The 15239-nt window shown below is 46.3% G+C and overlaps 1 protein-coding gene across 3 annotated transcripts in view; it reads left to right on the top strand.

The window, feature by feature from the left end:
* Positions 1-15239, top strand: part of Slc1a2 (solute carrier family 1 member 2) — a 112568-nt gene that overhangs the window by 49302 nt on the left and 48027 nt on the right. For 2 of the 3 annotated variants that reach the window (XM_050147123.1, XM_050147124.1), the window contains exons 2-4: positions 7791-7930; positions 9464-9616; positions 11686-11936. In XM_050147123.1, coding sequence (XP_050003080.1) covers positions 7801-7930; positions 9464-9616; positions 11686-11936 — 534 coding nt within the window. In that variant the 5' untranslated portion in view covers positions 7791-7800. Of the gene's footprint in view, positions 1-3802; positions 4235-7790; positions 7931-9463; positions 9617-11685; positions 11937-15239 lie in introns of all 3 variants that reach the window. The other variant, XM_050147125.1, reaches the window with a different exon arrangement.

Raw genomic sequence — 15239 nt, 5'->3', positions numbered from 1 at the left:
TAATAATCTGTGTAGCACCACGAGGTGGTGGCTTACCGGGAAAGATTCAGCATGTCTGACCTGGCGGCTAGGTCCATTGCGTCTGCCCAGAGAGGAGAGGCATGGCAATTGCCTCACTTCATCCCAGCATTCTGTTCTGTTTACTCCACCCACCTAAGGGCTGGCCTATGAAATGGCCAAGGCAGTTTCTTTATTAACCAGTGAAATTAACACAAAACAGAAGACCCTCCCACATCAGATGTCATGGCCTCGTACTACATTTAAAAGCCCTGGTTGCCCTTGGCAACATCCTAAGATGCTACCTGAGACTCCTGATGTACTTGTAGGCTAAGGGACTTCAGACATCTTTTCTCATCCTTTGTCTATGTGTCTTTCTGAAGCCATGACCATAAGAGGAACCTGTTACTCCATGCTTGACCTCGGAAGGTCATTCCTACCCTTGCTTCCTCCCGTAGGTATCTCCCAGATCACTGCATCACCCTTAAATCATTGCTCCCTCAAATGCCTGCAGCCATACACCTCACACCTAATGCTGATCTCATATCTATGGATTCAGCCAGCCATGGGCAAAAAAATATTTTAAATAAAAAATTATGCCTGTAGTGAATGTGTACAGACCCCACCCCTCTGCTCGTCATTATTTCTCAATCCCATAGCATATTCACAGTGTTATACATGATTCAAGGGAAGGTGTGTGTAGGTTTTCATGTTAAATACTAGACAATTTTGTATATAAAATATATATAAAAGAGGGACTCTGGTATCCTCAAATTGTACTATCCCCAGAAGTCCCAGAATCCATCCATAGATACCCAGGACTTGGATAGAAACTACACTTCTCTCATTCCTCTCCCTCTCTCAGACTTCTGGACCACTCTATTTCTCAAAACTGAGTATCACACGGAACTATTTAGCCATCCGTCCATCCATCCATCTGTCAACAAATAATTATTAAACATACATTTTTTTTTCCAGAAATCATGGTACATGTGGGGAGAGAGCTAATATATGAAAGTCTTGTTCCAGTGTTTATCTTCTCATGGGGAAAAATTAGCCACACAGTGTGAAAGAGGCCTTAAAAGCACTGGCAGAGAAACCTGCAGAGTGGGGATTTAAACCTCGATCCTGGGACTCAGTGCCTCTAGATGAGAGCATGCCTGGATTGTGAAAGTGAAGTGGGTGCTGACTTATGAAGGCTGGGTTGGATAAAGCGGTGCAAAGGGTATTTTAACCAGCGCAGTTTGCTGAAAGTCACATGGCCTTTATTCACCTGGAAATGGGGCAAGTACCCTGTGGCTCAGGCCATGCCCTGTGGTCTCCCTACGTTGTGGGAGCTATGTGAAGTTCTCAGACATATTCTCATGCTCCACGAGCCAGAGGTGGGCAGCAATTACTCTGGAAGTGTGCCCTTGGGGACTGGGCTGACCAGCATGCTTTCAGGCCATGGCATCATATTTATTTCTAGAAGTGATTCCCAATTTGGAATGGCCAAACATTCCTAACTGTGCCGTGGTGAGTAAGTCTTCATGGAAACGACAGATGTGTGAGGTCAAGATAACCTTAGGTGTCTCTCCCAGAGAGGATTTCCCAGAAGAATAGAGGTTTTAATGTTGTGCTGGGTTTTTGTTTGTTTGTTTGTTTTTGTTTTATGCCAGCTTGACACATTTGGGAAATAGGACTCTGAACTGAGGAAAATGCATCGATAGGATTGGCGTGTATGCAACTCTGCAGGGCAGTTTCTTTTGATGGTTGATGTTAGAGGCGCAGATTACTATGGTGATGCTGCCCTGGGCAGGTGGTCCTGGACGGAATAAGAAATCAGGTTGAACACCAGAGGGAACAAGCCAGTAAACAGCATCTCCCATGGTCCTGTCTCCTGGACCCTGCTCTGACTTCCCTCAGTGACTGTGACCTGGAAGTGGAAATGAAATAAACCCTTTCCTTCCCATACTGCTTTTAGGTCACAGTTTATCACTGTGAAAGAAGGGGGCAATGATTTTTTTTTTTCAGTTTCTCCTGATGTTCCTCAGGAGGTTGTCCGGTCACTCCAATTTAAACAGGGCCAAAGACTGGGGGAACTGCTTGGGCCCCACTTCCTTTCTAGTCAAATGGGCTTCCTAAAACTCAAATGTGGCTAAATTGTCAGAATTATTTTCTTGAACCAGTGGAGACGTTTGAGTGAAAGAAAAGAAAGCAAATTCACTATTGACTATGTATCAAATACTCTGCTGCTGCCTTCCCAAATACTGTCTCCTGGAAGGTCTTAGCCTCCTGACTTGGGATAGCCTAAGATGTGCTCTAGCCAACCCCTCACCCCTCAGATACTCAGGCAGCTTAGAAGAAGTGCTCCCCTGGAGGAGTCTGGAGGAGTCTGCACTCAGCAGGACCTTTTCAGAAAGCATATCTGTGGTTTAGTGAATGACACAGGGGCTGGAAAAGACCAGAAAAGGGACTGGAAGAGCCCTTGGAGTCTGGACCCCCTTAAGTGGTATGTGCAGGGTCTGTCTTCACATACCTGTCAGACTTCACAGCAGCTGTCAGAGAGAGACTTCTTGGTCAATGAGCATCTCCCACTATGTCACTTAGCCAAGTCTCTTGGGGCGAAAGTGATGCGGGGACATCTCTGCCCTCCCTATGTCTTCCCGGGCCCTCACGCCTGGCAGTGGACTTTGAAGAGGCAGACGAATAAATGCATTGCAGACCTCACAACCTCCAGGCAAAATGCACCAGCTGATTCCGGCTTCCAGGGCCGGGGTGGGGCATTCCCCTGCCATTTCATTGAGAGAGTAAGGGAGGAGAGAAGGAATTGGTGGCACACGAGGTGACAGGAGAGTGTGCAGCAGGAAATCAGACTCCACCTCCACATCTAAAGAGCCTGTTGCTATAGTAGACGCTAATGGAAAGCAGGTACAGGGAAAACTTAACATGGTTCCATTAGGCATTCCCTAACGGAGCGCAATTTGCAAGAGAAGCTGAATTTGCCATTGAAACAGGGCTTGCGTGCGTATGTGTGAGATGGGGCTGGGCAGCAATGGCAAAATTAACAGCCTGTTTAAATAACACGGTGGAGAAACTGAGGCTGAGAGAAATTGTAAGCTCGTGTAAAGGTTTAGTTATCCTCCACCCCAGCTTTCTTGTCACGTGGCCTTCCTTTGTTGGCCAATGGAGGCCACGGGAGAGGTCTGGCTGAGCCGGCCCCAAATGTTCTGAAATTATTGCCAGCTCCTTCATCCAGAATGTCCCTAAGTAAGAAGAGAGGTGACTAACAGTGTCTGTGGCTGCAGCTCAGGAGATGGGGTAGGAGTGGTGAGGAACTCGATGGAGTCGGTGTACCCTAATTCCCCGCCTTAGTGATTGAACTCTTCCTTGCCCTGTTCTGTTTGCACAGTGTGTGGACACCAATGAAAAGATGAGCGCACACATATGAAGCGACTGCATTGATCCAGGGCAAGTACATAGGTCAGGTTTTGCCTTGTTTGTCCGTTCCCCTGGAAGGAAACCCTTACACTATTGAGACCTGAGGCCTCCTGCCTGTCCATCTTCCCTCCTTTCAGTAGGAGCTGGGACAGTCATTAAAACCCTGCCACTTTCACGTTGGTAATAGGCCCTAGCATTTACCTATTTGACATCAATCTGAATTTAGACAGATTTAAAATCTAACATTTAGACATAACAATTTACATCTGGTGAACGTTATAGGTTGTAGGGTAGCTGTACTTGTGGTCATATTGTATTTATTTTACTTGCTAAGCAACAAAAACAATTTCAGAAATAGTTCAAAAAGGCTCCTCATTTCTTCCAGGCTGATGTTCATATGTCCCCTACCCATGAGACCTGCCGTGACCACGTGACATAAAATCATATATTCCTCCTGCCTCTACTTCTGCCCGGTGCCATCAGCATCTGTTCCTTCTCCCACTCACCATATGTCCACACCAAGAGAGCAAGAGCTTTCCGTCTGAATTTATTTTATTCACGGCCCCATTTTCAGTGGCTCGGACAGTGTGGGGGGCTACACTCTGCTCCCAGAAGAAATCCAAGGACTAAAGGCAAGAATGGACAGAGCGTGCTGAAACACACTGCCAGCGTCTGTAGAAAGGCTTCCTTCCTAGGAGAAAGGGGGCATCTTTTCATCCCCCAGTTTGTTTTGGCTGCCGCTCCCATGGGATGTCACAGGTTTGCTCGCTCACAGCTCAGAGACTGGTGAAGGATGCAGGGATTGAAAACGATCCAGGTCAGGAACCAGCCCCTCCGAGAGACCTTTCCTGAATACCCCTTCTGCCTGCCCCGCCTGGATTAGCGTAATTCTCGTGATTCCCATAGCAACCCATGGAGGGTTCTATCATAGCACAGATGTAAGCAGATAATTACCGTCCGACCCACTTCCTCCCCTTTTCCAGGCAAAGGTGCTCACTTCTGAGCGTAGTGTGAGAAGCATGAAGAACAGCCAACGAATCCATGCCTGTTACTTGGGTGCTTGCTAAGTAACCAGCATATGTGTAGATTCTAAAGGTATGCAGGCACCACAGCAGCTCTGCGCAATGGTATACAATCATCTTCACTATTAATATTTCATAGTAATAGTCTAGAATCTTCTCCTTTACCCTTGTGGTCTGAGAAACTCAACAGTTGGTTGCAGAATTTTTGTAGACAGTTTGGGAAGCTTCCTGTGTCCCTGACTGCAACTGAGGTTCTAATTTACTTTAAAAATTATTTTCTCTGTTGGCAAGATGGCCCACTGAATAAAAAGGCTTGCTGTTCAAGCCCAGTGACCTGAAAATTAGCCCTCAGTACCCGTGGTGGAAGGTGAGAACTGACCCTCAACTGGTGTCCTCTGGCTTCCATATGAGTGTCATGATGCCCCCTATAATAATAATATAATAATAGATTAATAAAGTTATATGTTAACACTTATTTTCCACGCGCCTGGAGCATCTGCTTAATTCTAAGGAAGCAAGTCAGAGCGTTCCGAGTAAACACTTGTGGATCCTTGACATCTTGATGCTGCCGCTTTGATGTGGCTGTTTTGATTTAGGGCTCCCGGGACATTGTTGTCACAGACGAAAAAGCAAATGATTAAACAAGCACCAGCAGTTTTGTATAGCAAAGAAATGTGCGCAACAGGCGCCCAGCCCTTCTTGTGTTTCCTACTATCTGCGTGCTCCCGCTTTGCCATGGCCGTTTTGATGCCTAACGCTTTCGTGAGACCATGTGGAACTCGGCAGAATGTTTGCTTTCAGTACTTGCTGAGCTCATTTTAATAGAGAGAGTGGGTCTTATTCTAATTTTGATGGCAGCAGGGTACAATCTAAGTAGAAGGCAAGGGGGTTGATGATCTCGGGGTGGGGTGGGGGGGGGAATGCCGGAGTTTGGGGAGGGACTGGCTGAGGGAGCCTGCTCACTATCTCAGAACTCATACCGCCTCTGTTCCTCACTGGTCTTACAGTCCTGCCTGGAGAATTGTTTAAAAATAGAAAAAGAGCCCCATGCACTCCTAGAAATGTGGTCTGTCTGTGTTAAAGAGATCATTCCGGGCATTTTCTCCTGCTGGCCGCATGTAGCCCTGGCTGTCTGTTTCACTTGGCGGTGAAGGAAGCGGCCCTGATTGCTTGGCTGTCCTTATGATTATGGGGAGCCAGCCATACTGTTTCTTTTTGTACTGGTTAGAGTGGTCCTAAGTGCCCACATGTGACAGGAAGTCAGAGTTGCCTACAATATCAATTTAGTAAGTAGAATACAGGGCCACCAGGAACCTTTTAGGTTTTGGATACTTATTTCTCATGTGAGTATCCTGCCAGACTATGAAGTACTATTCTTGATTTTTAAGGCATTTTGATATCAAATACATTAAACAGCTTGTTATGAAAAGTTAGCCACCGTGTTTATCTGTCCAAAGTTTTAGCTCTGAGCTAACGTCTCAATATCTTGTTGGCATGCTGGGGCAGCTGGGTAGGTCCTTCCACGTATTGGCATCTTTGCCAAGAGCTTGATGAGTCCTGTCTCTTCCTCCTGCCCCCTGGAGAAAGAGACTGCCTATGGCAGGCACCACACTCGTGTATTCTGTTGAACATTTTGTGTATGTGTGTATGATTGTTGTCCCGGTGGATGGGTGCACATGCCTGTGCAGATGTGTGTGCACATGTCTACATGTGCATGTGGAGGTGAAAGGCCATTCTCCAGGTGCCATCCATCAACCTTCCTTTTCTGAGGGACGCCCTTCCATTTAGCCTGGAGCTCACTAATAGGCTAGACTGTCTAGCCAACAAGCCCTAGGGATCTATTTGTCTCTGCCTCCCAAGTGATGGCATTATAAATGCATGCCACCACAATCAGCTTTTTAAAATGAGTTCCAAAGACCATACTCAATCTCCCTGCTTGCAGGACAAGTATTTTACTGACCCATTTTTCTAGTCCTTCCCCTTTACTGAATTTTCATGAAGGAATATCAGAGCCTTCCTTCCCATATTATAATATAATCTGACTCGTCCCACATTGTAGATCTTTAGAGCCCTGGCCTCTAACTTCCAGTTAAAAAGAATGGCACACACTAACACTAGATCACACAGCTAGCAGGTGCTGGAGCGAGGACTGGACCCCTGACATCCACCTCTCCCCATTACCATCACAGATGCTGCCGGGCCTTTGCTCTGTAAGCAGACATTGCTTCCACGAGGCTTTGTCCAGTCCTTTGAGAGTACCAGAGCAAGGGTAGCACCCTTCTTTGGAAGGCACTGTCATGTCGCCTACAGTGACGTGTCCTTCTGGGTGTTGCAGTCTTTCCGTCTGTTTTGTTTTCACCCGTCAAATGATGGTGTTCCTAAACAGGGATACCAAATGTGTTCTCAGTTTATCAAAGTGAAAATGCGTACGCTTCATTCTAAAAATCTTACTGGGTTAGGAAGTGATGTAGTGGTAGTCCTGTGGAGCAGATCCACCAAGACAGCTTGTGTTCACTTAGGGCATGCCATCTGGGAAATGACTGATGCCATCTCAGATGACAGTGGACAAAATGCTGCCATACTGCTTTGACTATTAGTGGTGTTGACTCATAGGCAATTTAGCAGAGCTCTGGTTTAAAACATTTTAAAACTATAGTCTGTGCGGTGGTGGTGCACGCCTTTAATCCCAGCACTCGGGAAGCAGAGACAGACAGATCTCTGTGAGTTCGAGGCCAGCCTGGACTACAAAAGCTAGTTTCAGGAAAGTCAGGGCTGTTATATAGAAAAACCTTGTCTTAAAAAAAAAATTAAAACCACAGTTGACTGAACTTTCTTTTAGCTGTATAAGTGGTTTTTCCAGGACAAAGGGAAGGCTTGGGTTACCAGCAGGTGTGACTTTCACCAGTGTAGGATGTGGAAAATTTGAACTTGGAGGCATTCTAATTTTGGTGTAATTCAAGTTGTGACTTTCCTGGAAAAAAAAATATACCACTTCCCCTGTCATTAAGTGAATGAAAGAGCTCACATTTTGGAACTTGACATATCCGGATTTGAAACTTAATGTCCTGTAGATTTTAAAGCCTATCCCAACAGAATGGAATAGACAGTCCCATCCCAGAGTCGCACCGGAGTGACTCTTGGGAAAGAAACCCTGCTATTTTCCATGGTGCTTCTTTTTCTTACGATGGGGATACAGGGTAATGGGTGTGGTGGTGGTAGAAGCATCTATCCGCTCTACAGGACAACTGGAATCCTGTTGTGCCCCTAATTTGTCCCCCTACTTTGCCTACAGGAGACCCCCATTACCTCAGCGCAGGGACTCACTAATCATGAGCTTGCTTTCTGTTGCAGTGCCAACAATATGCCCAAGCAGGTGGAGGTGCGCATGCACGACAGCCACCTCAGCTCTGAGGAGCCCAAGCACCGAAACCTGGGTCTGCGCATGTGCGACAAGCTGGGGAAGAACCTCCTGCTCTCACTGACGGTGTTTGGTAGGTGCCCCGCGGTCTCTCCTCCCCTTTCTCCTGCGTTCACCCCATTCCTTTCTTCCAAGCTCGTCTGATTTGTGGGGAAGCTAGCATCTCAGAGAGTGCTTCCCCCACGAGAGGAAGCCTGCTGCCTCAGAGGCAAATCTATCCCAACTAGGCATCTGCTGTCCTCCGGAATCTGTGGTTCTCAATAAAAGGTGTGTATATTCCCCGTGAATGCGCGTTCCGGGCCACAGTCGCAAAGACTATTGTTTTGAGCGGTTAGGAGAGAGGCCAAGGAATCGGCAATACTGCAAACCTGAGTGATCTCTGAGCAGACAGGCAGAAGACAACATTTAGAGCTTCAATATAAGGACAACAGAGCCAGAAAACCCCATCAGGCCTTTGCCAGAAACATCACCAACTTTGATTAACTAATACAGCTGGCAAGGGGAACATGGAAGAGACCTCGTTCTGGGGTGATTCTTTGGTCTGAGTTGTCAATACAATCTCGTTTTTGGGTTTTCTACAAGGTGTATTGAAAACAGAGCAAATGGCAGTTTCTTGTAATGACAGCCGCGGTTTCTGTTCTCGATTCTCTCCTTGTTCCTTGGCTCTCACTTAGGCTACAGAGAAGCAACTAAAGTTCATCCTCCCACCTCCTCACCAACACTCAACACCCACCCGTGCACCCATGCCTTGTGCCATCTCAGCTGCCAGTGGACTGGAATCAAGGCTGGGGATTGCCTTATTTCGCTTAGAAATAGGGAACCACAGACATTATTTTAAGACCCACACACTATGCAATCAAGTCTCATTCATCATAGGACTCGAAGAAGATTAACTTTTTTTAACCTGTAGATAGATCCAGGAAAAGAGATCTGTCCTTGAGTTGCAGCCTTCTCTGTACATCCCCAGAATTAACTCCATGACCCATGTGACTGGCAGCTCCTTCCCCATCACCAAGGGGGCTGTGGCCTGGATTCTAGTTTTTGCTTTTGTGGCTTATGTTGGCCACCCATTTTCAACAGTCTAAGGTTTTTCTGTGGAATGTAGGAGTCTGTGCAGCAAACAGCATCTCTGTCAGCATCTTCGCTCTATTCGACTCCTCCTAGGTTATAGATCATTAGAGCCCTGTATGCCTCTGGCCTCCAGTAAAAAGAGAAGATACACACCAAACACCAGATCACGTTGCCAGATCCCACTGAGAGAAGAGAGGACACTGCCTGCTGGGAGTTGGTTCTTCTGAGAATCTGTGATGCTACATGCATTCAATATCTCTAAAGATTTTGGAGTCAAGTCTTTATTTCTCCCCGTGGAGTACTGAAAATGTTCTCTGGACTCCCCTCGTGTTAGAATAGTTGGAGCTGTTACCGAGAGGGATCGTGCTAGTTGTCAAAATCGGTTCCCCATGTATCATGTCTTTATTTTGTGGTATTCGTAGTCCATTAGGCAGGCGCATGAGAAAAAGATAATCAGGGAGAGGAGTCCACGGAGTTACGCATCTGACGAGGACAAAACACTGAGTTCAGCTTTCCTCTCTCCCCTCTTCAACAGGTGTCATCCTGGGGGCAGTATGTGGCGGGCTGCTTCGCCTGGCGTCTCCCATCCACCCTGATGTGGTCATGTTGATAGCGTTCCCGGGGGACATACTCATGAGGATGCTGAAGATGCTCATCCTCCCTCTCATCATCTCCAGTTTAATCACAGGTGAGCGCTCCTTCCTGGTGCCTGCCCAAAGTGCAGCATGGCCCTGCCCTGGCTTTGGGGTTCCAAGTAGAGTTTCTGTTTGGCTGAGCCAGCAGATGTGATCGCTGCATTTCTGAACTTCCTACTGTTTCTAAGATGTGAATTATTGGTCCTAAAAAAGAAAAAAAACTACCATCTATCATTCACTCTGCCTTTCCTTCCTACAGACAAAGATATAAAGGAACAGCTATGTATTAACAGTGATGATATCTTGTTGTTTCATTTTTATTATCTTCAAAAATATTTTTTATTCAGAAACTGGTATAGGGACTGAAAAAATATGCTGCCTTTATTATTTACTTGGGTATATGGGAAGATATGAATTGAGAAGAGATTAAATGCTAGTCATAAACGCTGAGGGTTTGTCAAAGATTATATCCTTAATATGTGATACCATACTTTCTAACATTTTTGGCTAAAAGAATTAATTGATTTGAGTTTTCCTATGTTTGAACTCAAGTTGATAATTTTCTTCTCACCAGACAATATTATTGAAACAGGGTATGTTGCATTGTTTAGTGACTACTTTGGAATTAAGAGTGAGAGGTGCCAGCCAGGCGGTGGTGGCACACTCCTTTAATTCCTGCACTCAGGAGGCAGAAACAGGCGGGATCTATGTAAGTTTGAGGCCAGCCTGGTCTACAAGAGCTAGTTCCAGGAGAGGCTCCAAAGCTACAGAGAAACAAAAACAAAAAGAGTAAGAGGTACCAAGCTGGTTTGTAGCTAGGTACCAGTGAGCCAGGTGACCTTGAGAGCTGTCCTTGGCACTGACCCCCTTGTAGAAGCAGGGTTCAATAACTCCAGCTGACTCAGATGCTGTGCCAGTTGCCCCACAGCCTCACACCAGCAACACTGGGTCTTGGGTTCAAGCGTTTAGGGACCCAGTAAGTTTGCAGTCATTAAATCGTGGTTTGAGTGAATCTCTCCAAACCAGAGAAAATGTTCTCCGGTCCTGTTCAGCAAATCTCATATAGGCCAGCTAGGAGAGACCTGGCTTCCTTTGTCCAGAATTAGATTTTGGGTTGTAGAGAAACGTGGGTCATACATGGGTCAGATTGATTCAGAGAAATTCACACCAACTTCCTCCCCCATGTGATAAAGGGCCTATCCCCAGAAAAGGACTCAATCTCTCTGCTCAGCAGCGGCAGGAACTGAAACTAGGAAGTGGGCACACTGAAAAAGCATCTGGAGAAAAACCCATTGGGCTGAGGTCTGTGTGACTTAACTTGGGGTTTCCTCTCACCTCACTCAGGACAGATGCTGCACACGCTGCTGGCAGCTGCTTCTTACACGTGTTCTCCCATAGCCACATGAGGTTACACATGAGGCCACCATGTTTCAGCACAGAGAGACGGGAGGGCCGTGCTGACTCTCCCTTTAAGGTCTAGTAATGTATTCTAAAGACATGTGAACACAACCTTGATGTACCAGCTTTTGATTCTCCTTAATAAGGACAATAAATAGCAATAGTCAACCAATTGAAACACTAGCCTCGGCTAGACCATCACCCCAGAGAAGATACTTAAGGTCACAAAAATGGAAAATATATTACCTTGGAATTAAAAATGGAAAACTCTTCAACGTTATTCTCACATATGCGATACTGACTGATGGTGTGTACATCATATAGCTATCTGTAAACTATGAGCCAATTTTCTCCAACTCTCCCCAGCTCTCAAGAATCTCAAAAAGTGCCGGGGGATGGTGATGCACGCCTTTAATCCTAGAACTTGGGAGGCAGAAGCAGGCAGATCTCTGTGAGTTCAAAACCAGACTGACCTACAGAGTGAGTTCTAGTACAGCCATGGCTACACAGAGAAACCCTGTACTGGGAAAAAAAAAAAGAATCTAAAAAAATCACTAGAAAATAAAAATGTAAAGTGTAGAATTGGTTACATATTTAATTGGAAGAGTGTTAGTTGACCACTAATGTAACTGAACAAGGAAAACCAGTGGTTGCAGATATGTAGGGATGAGGTCATGGGTAGAAAAGAACAGAACTGATCTTTCTGAATTTCTTTTAAACCCAGGCTTGTCAGGCCTGGATGCTAAAGCCAGTGGCCGCCTAGGTACGAGAGCCATGGTGTATTACATGTCCACGACCATCATTGCCGCCGTGTTGGGAGTCATCCTGGTGCTGGCCATCCACCCTGGCAATCCCAAGCTCAAGAAGCAGCTGGGGCCTGGGAAGAAGAACGACGAGGTGTCTAGCCTGGACGCCTTCCTGGACCTCATTAGAAATCTCTTCCCGGAGAACCTGGTGCAAGCCTGTTTCCAACAGGTAACCCAAAGCCCTGTGTCATCCCTGCACAATCTCCCACCTAGTGCGTGGTAGCGTAGAGACAGTTTCAACTCTGAGTAGCAATTTTCTTAATATTTATTTGCCTCTGCCATGCCCAAGTGCTGTGTGAAGTGCTCTGGGGAAGGATTCTGGCAATGGAGTCAAGTGGCTCCAGAATCATTGTTTCCTGCATCCTTAATATCTTGTCACTCTGAGACTCACCCTTCCCTTTTTCCTTCTTGTTCCCGTCTTCGGGTTGCACACGAACACATTCTTACCAGTCTTATTCATAAGCTTCTGAGCTGCCCACTGGTTCTCAACACTATCTCAAAGCTCTAGGTATTCCATAAAGAAAAAGATACTGATTTAATCTAGCCTACAAAATGAGAATCTGTAATCCATCCTCAAGATGAACAGAGGACTGAGGATAACTTTTTAATTGTGAAAACAGCATGCATCTGTAATCCTAGCCCTGGGTCAGCTGAGACAGGAGGATCCCTAGTGTAGCTGAATTTGTAAGTTCCTGGTTCATGGGGAGACCTTGTCTCAAAACAGAAGAGGGAGAAAGACCATGGTAGGTGCTGATATCAACTGTTGGCCTCCACACGCACTTTCATACGCATACCAGGGTGTGCGCACACACACACACACACACACACACACACACACACACACACACACTCTTATTTCTTTAAAAAACAGGTAATTCTGTTAAGTGAAGCCATGGAGCCACCAGCCAAGGTTACACTCACTGCCCTGCTTTCTTTCTGCAGGGCCAGCTTAGGCGGACACACACCTCACTCCCCTTAACTCATGAAAATACACTGGACCCCATATGTCTCCTTCAGCCCTTCTCAGGGAACCCCTGAAGAATGAAGTTATGAGACAGGCAGCTTAGAAGAAAAATCTGGATTTCCAGCCCTCCAAATGCAGTGCCAACTCCTGCTGAACCCACATCACAGCAGGCTGGGATGGGTTTTTCTGATTTCCAAATGTCATTTGATAAAGAAATGGATATTTAAAATGAGAGATGTACTCCTTGCCTTGATTGGATCATTATCAGTGTCTATTCATGTATGGAGATATTCCATACATACCATGAATATGTATGGTTAAGTCAATGTGGACCTATGTTAAAGAACACCGTTCTAGACAGGGCAAGTAGACTGTAGCGTGACTACAGGCTGAGAAAGGAACCATACTGAGGGTCCCCCATTCATCTGCTTCTTAGCCTCACCTAGGAGAATGAAGTTGCTTGTTTTGGAGTGGTAGATACAAGTGACAGCCGAGTCTATTTTGAAATTTTGAGATATGAGTTTTGTACCTATGAATCCTGGGAAATTAGCTAAGAAAGGTGCGGATGTATAAGAGATCCAACAGAGCTGATCTCCTGCCTGTGCCTGGTTGCATCCCAGATACCCCCATTTCAGTCTGGAAAACAAGACCAGAAAGCCCTAGGATACGGAGTTATTGCTCTGATCTTATCGGATTCAGCTTCTGTGGTGTTGGCCATATTCACATTTGGGGTCGTTCCTGGGTGATGATGTTCTTTTATCCCATGGCGAAGGATACTATCTGAACTCTGGGGGATAGAAGACCGCATCAGGATCTATTCCCCACCATCATCCTGCTTCTTCCTATGGTCACTGAGCTTTGCTTCCCCCAGCTAAGGTCTGGGTCAAGCTCCCTTTGTGTTGGGGTGGTGTGAGGAAGAATAGTCCTCTACCTTGAGGGGAGAGTGGGTATAGATCCTCACCCTGGCTCCAAGGGCCTTGACTAGAGGGATCCATTCTTACAGAGTAACATTGACAGAGATGAGGAGAAGGGGTGTCACTAGTCCTTTCTGGGTTCCTGTGGCCTGGCAGGGAGTATTTTAAAATTGCCTGTCTTGAGTGAAGGGGGATTCCTGACCAGAATTAGAAACAGATGTGAAAAGGAAGGAGCCCAGTTCCTAGATTGAAGGCAGTTTTCGGTCATCCTGACTTGCTTGAGTCAGTCCCTGTGTATGTGTAAAAGCAAGGTGGCCCCTGCCTATTGTTCAGGGCGGCTGAGAGGACCTAAGTTTCCACATGTTTCCTGTCCCATGGAGGAAGGCAGAACTCAGCTCAAGCAGTTGCTAGTGGACCCAGGTCAAATTCACATTCTTATTCTAAGGAAGATTGAGTCATGGAATGACTGGTTTTCCATCGAAAAATCTCCAGCGTGACAGCTGGGGGTACAGACAAAGCTACAGGTAGCTGAATGGGAGAGGCTGGTGGGAGGAAGGTGTAGAAGGTGTGGAGGTGAATTAGGAGGCATGTGTCAGTTTCCAGGTAAGGGATGCTGGGAAGTTGTGCTCAGGTCCTACAGCAGGTATTCAGATGACCCAACCACAGCAGGCTCTGTGAGACCTCAGGCAGAAGACCTGACCAGTGTGCCGGTCAGTGTCCCTGTCTCCTCGGCTTCAACTGAAAGCTCTTCCTGTGCTGTTTGAAAGCAGATTTTTGAGTCAAACATGATTCCTGTTGAATCTAACTTCACCGACTAACTGAAAATCAAGCCTTGGGTTACCTATAGAGGACATACTTGATGCTAAGGCTTTAGCTCCCGGCCTCCTACCTGATCCTGACAGTCACGATTTACTTAGGCCTTGATAATTATCACTTCAGATTAACCAAGCTTTGGCTTCTTCACCACCTTCGTGGCTCAGAGCCTGGCAGCTGCACCCAGAAGTGTCCCTTCTGGTCACTTCTGTGTTTTCTCTTCACGCTGCTATTTCTCAGAACTTGGGTCACCATCTCCTTCTGTAGCCACTCTTGGGTCCTCTTACCCTGTACACATGTGGCCAGGTTAATATGGAAGACCCCTGGCACCTCCTATTGAAGCCTGCCCATCCTTCTTTCCTGCCCTTGTCATCCCAGTTCTGTATGGCTAACTGTGAAACCCAGCCACAGAAGGATCAAGTCCACATAACTTAGCAGATGGTGCAGGAGGTGGACGGAACTCAATGGTGGTCAGGCCATCTGAGTTCAAGTGTCAGCTCTGCTAATAACTATGACGTCTGGAAAGTCAGCTGACTTCTCCATGCATCCCTTTCAGTATCTATTCAAAGTTCAGCCATCTGTCACCTCTGCGTGCCAGCACCCACATTCTAGGATGTTGAATGATTTCTATTTTAATGCCCTCAAAAGTGGTATTTTTTGAGGCTAAGATGTGAATTTTTGCATGCAGGATGCCTGACACCTTTAAAATTAGAACCACTTCCACGGATGTCGAGGAATAGCCTGAGAGATGCTTGGGGATTATTGGGCGAGGGTTAGCTGG

The sequence above is a fragment of the Alexandromys fortis genome, unplaced genomic scaffold, assembly GCF_014885135.2.
Source record: "Alexandromys fortis isolate MF-2015 unplaced genomic scaffold, M_Fortis_MF-2015_v1.1 scaffold_12, whole genome shotgun sequence".
NCBI classification, from domain to species: domain Eukaryota; kingdom Metazoa; phylum Chordata; class Mammalia; order Rodentia; family Cricetidae; genus Alexandromys; species Alexandromys fortis.
This window is presented reverse-complemented; position numbering and strand designations above follow the sequence as displayed.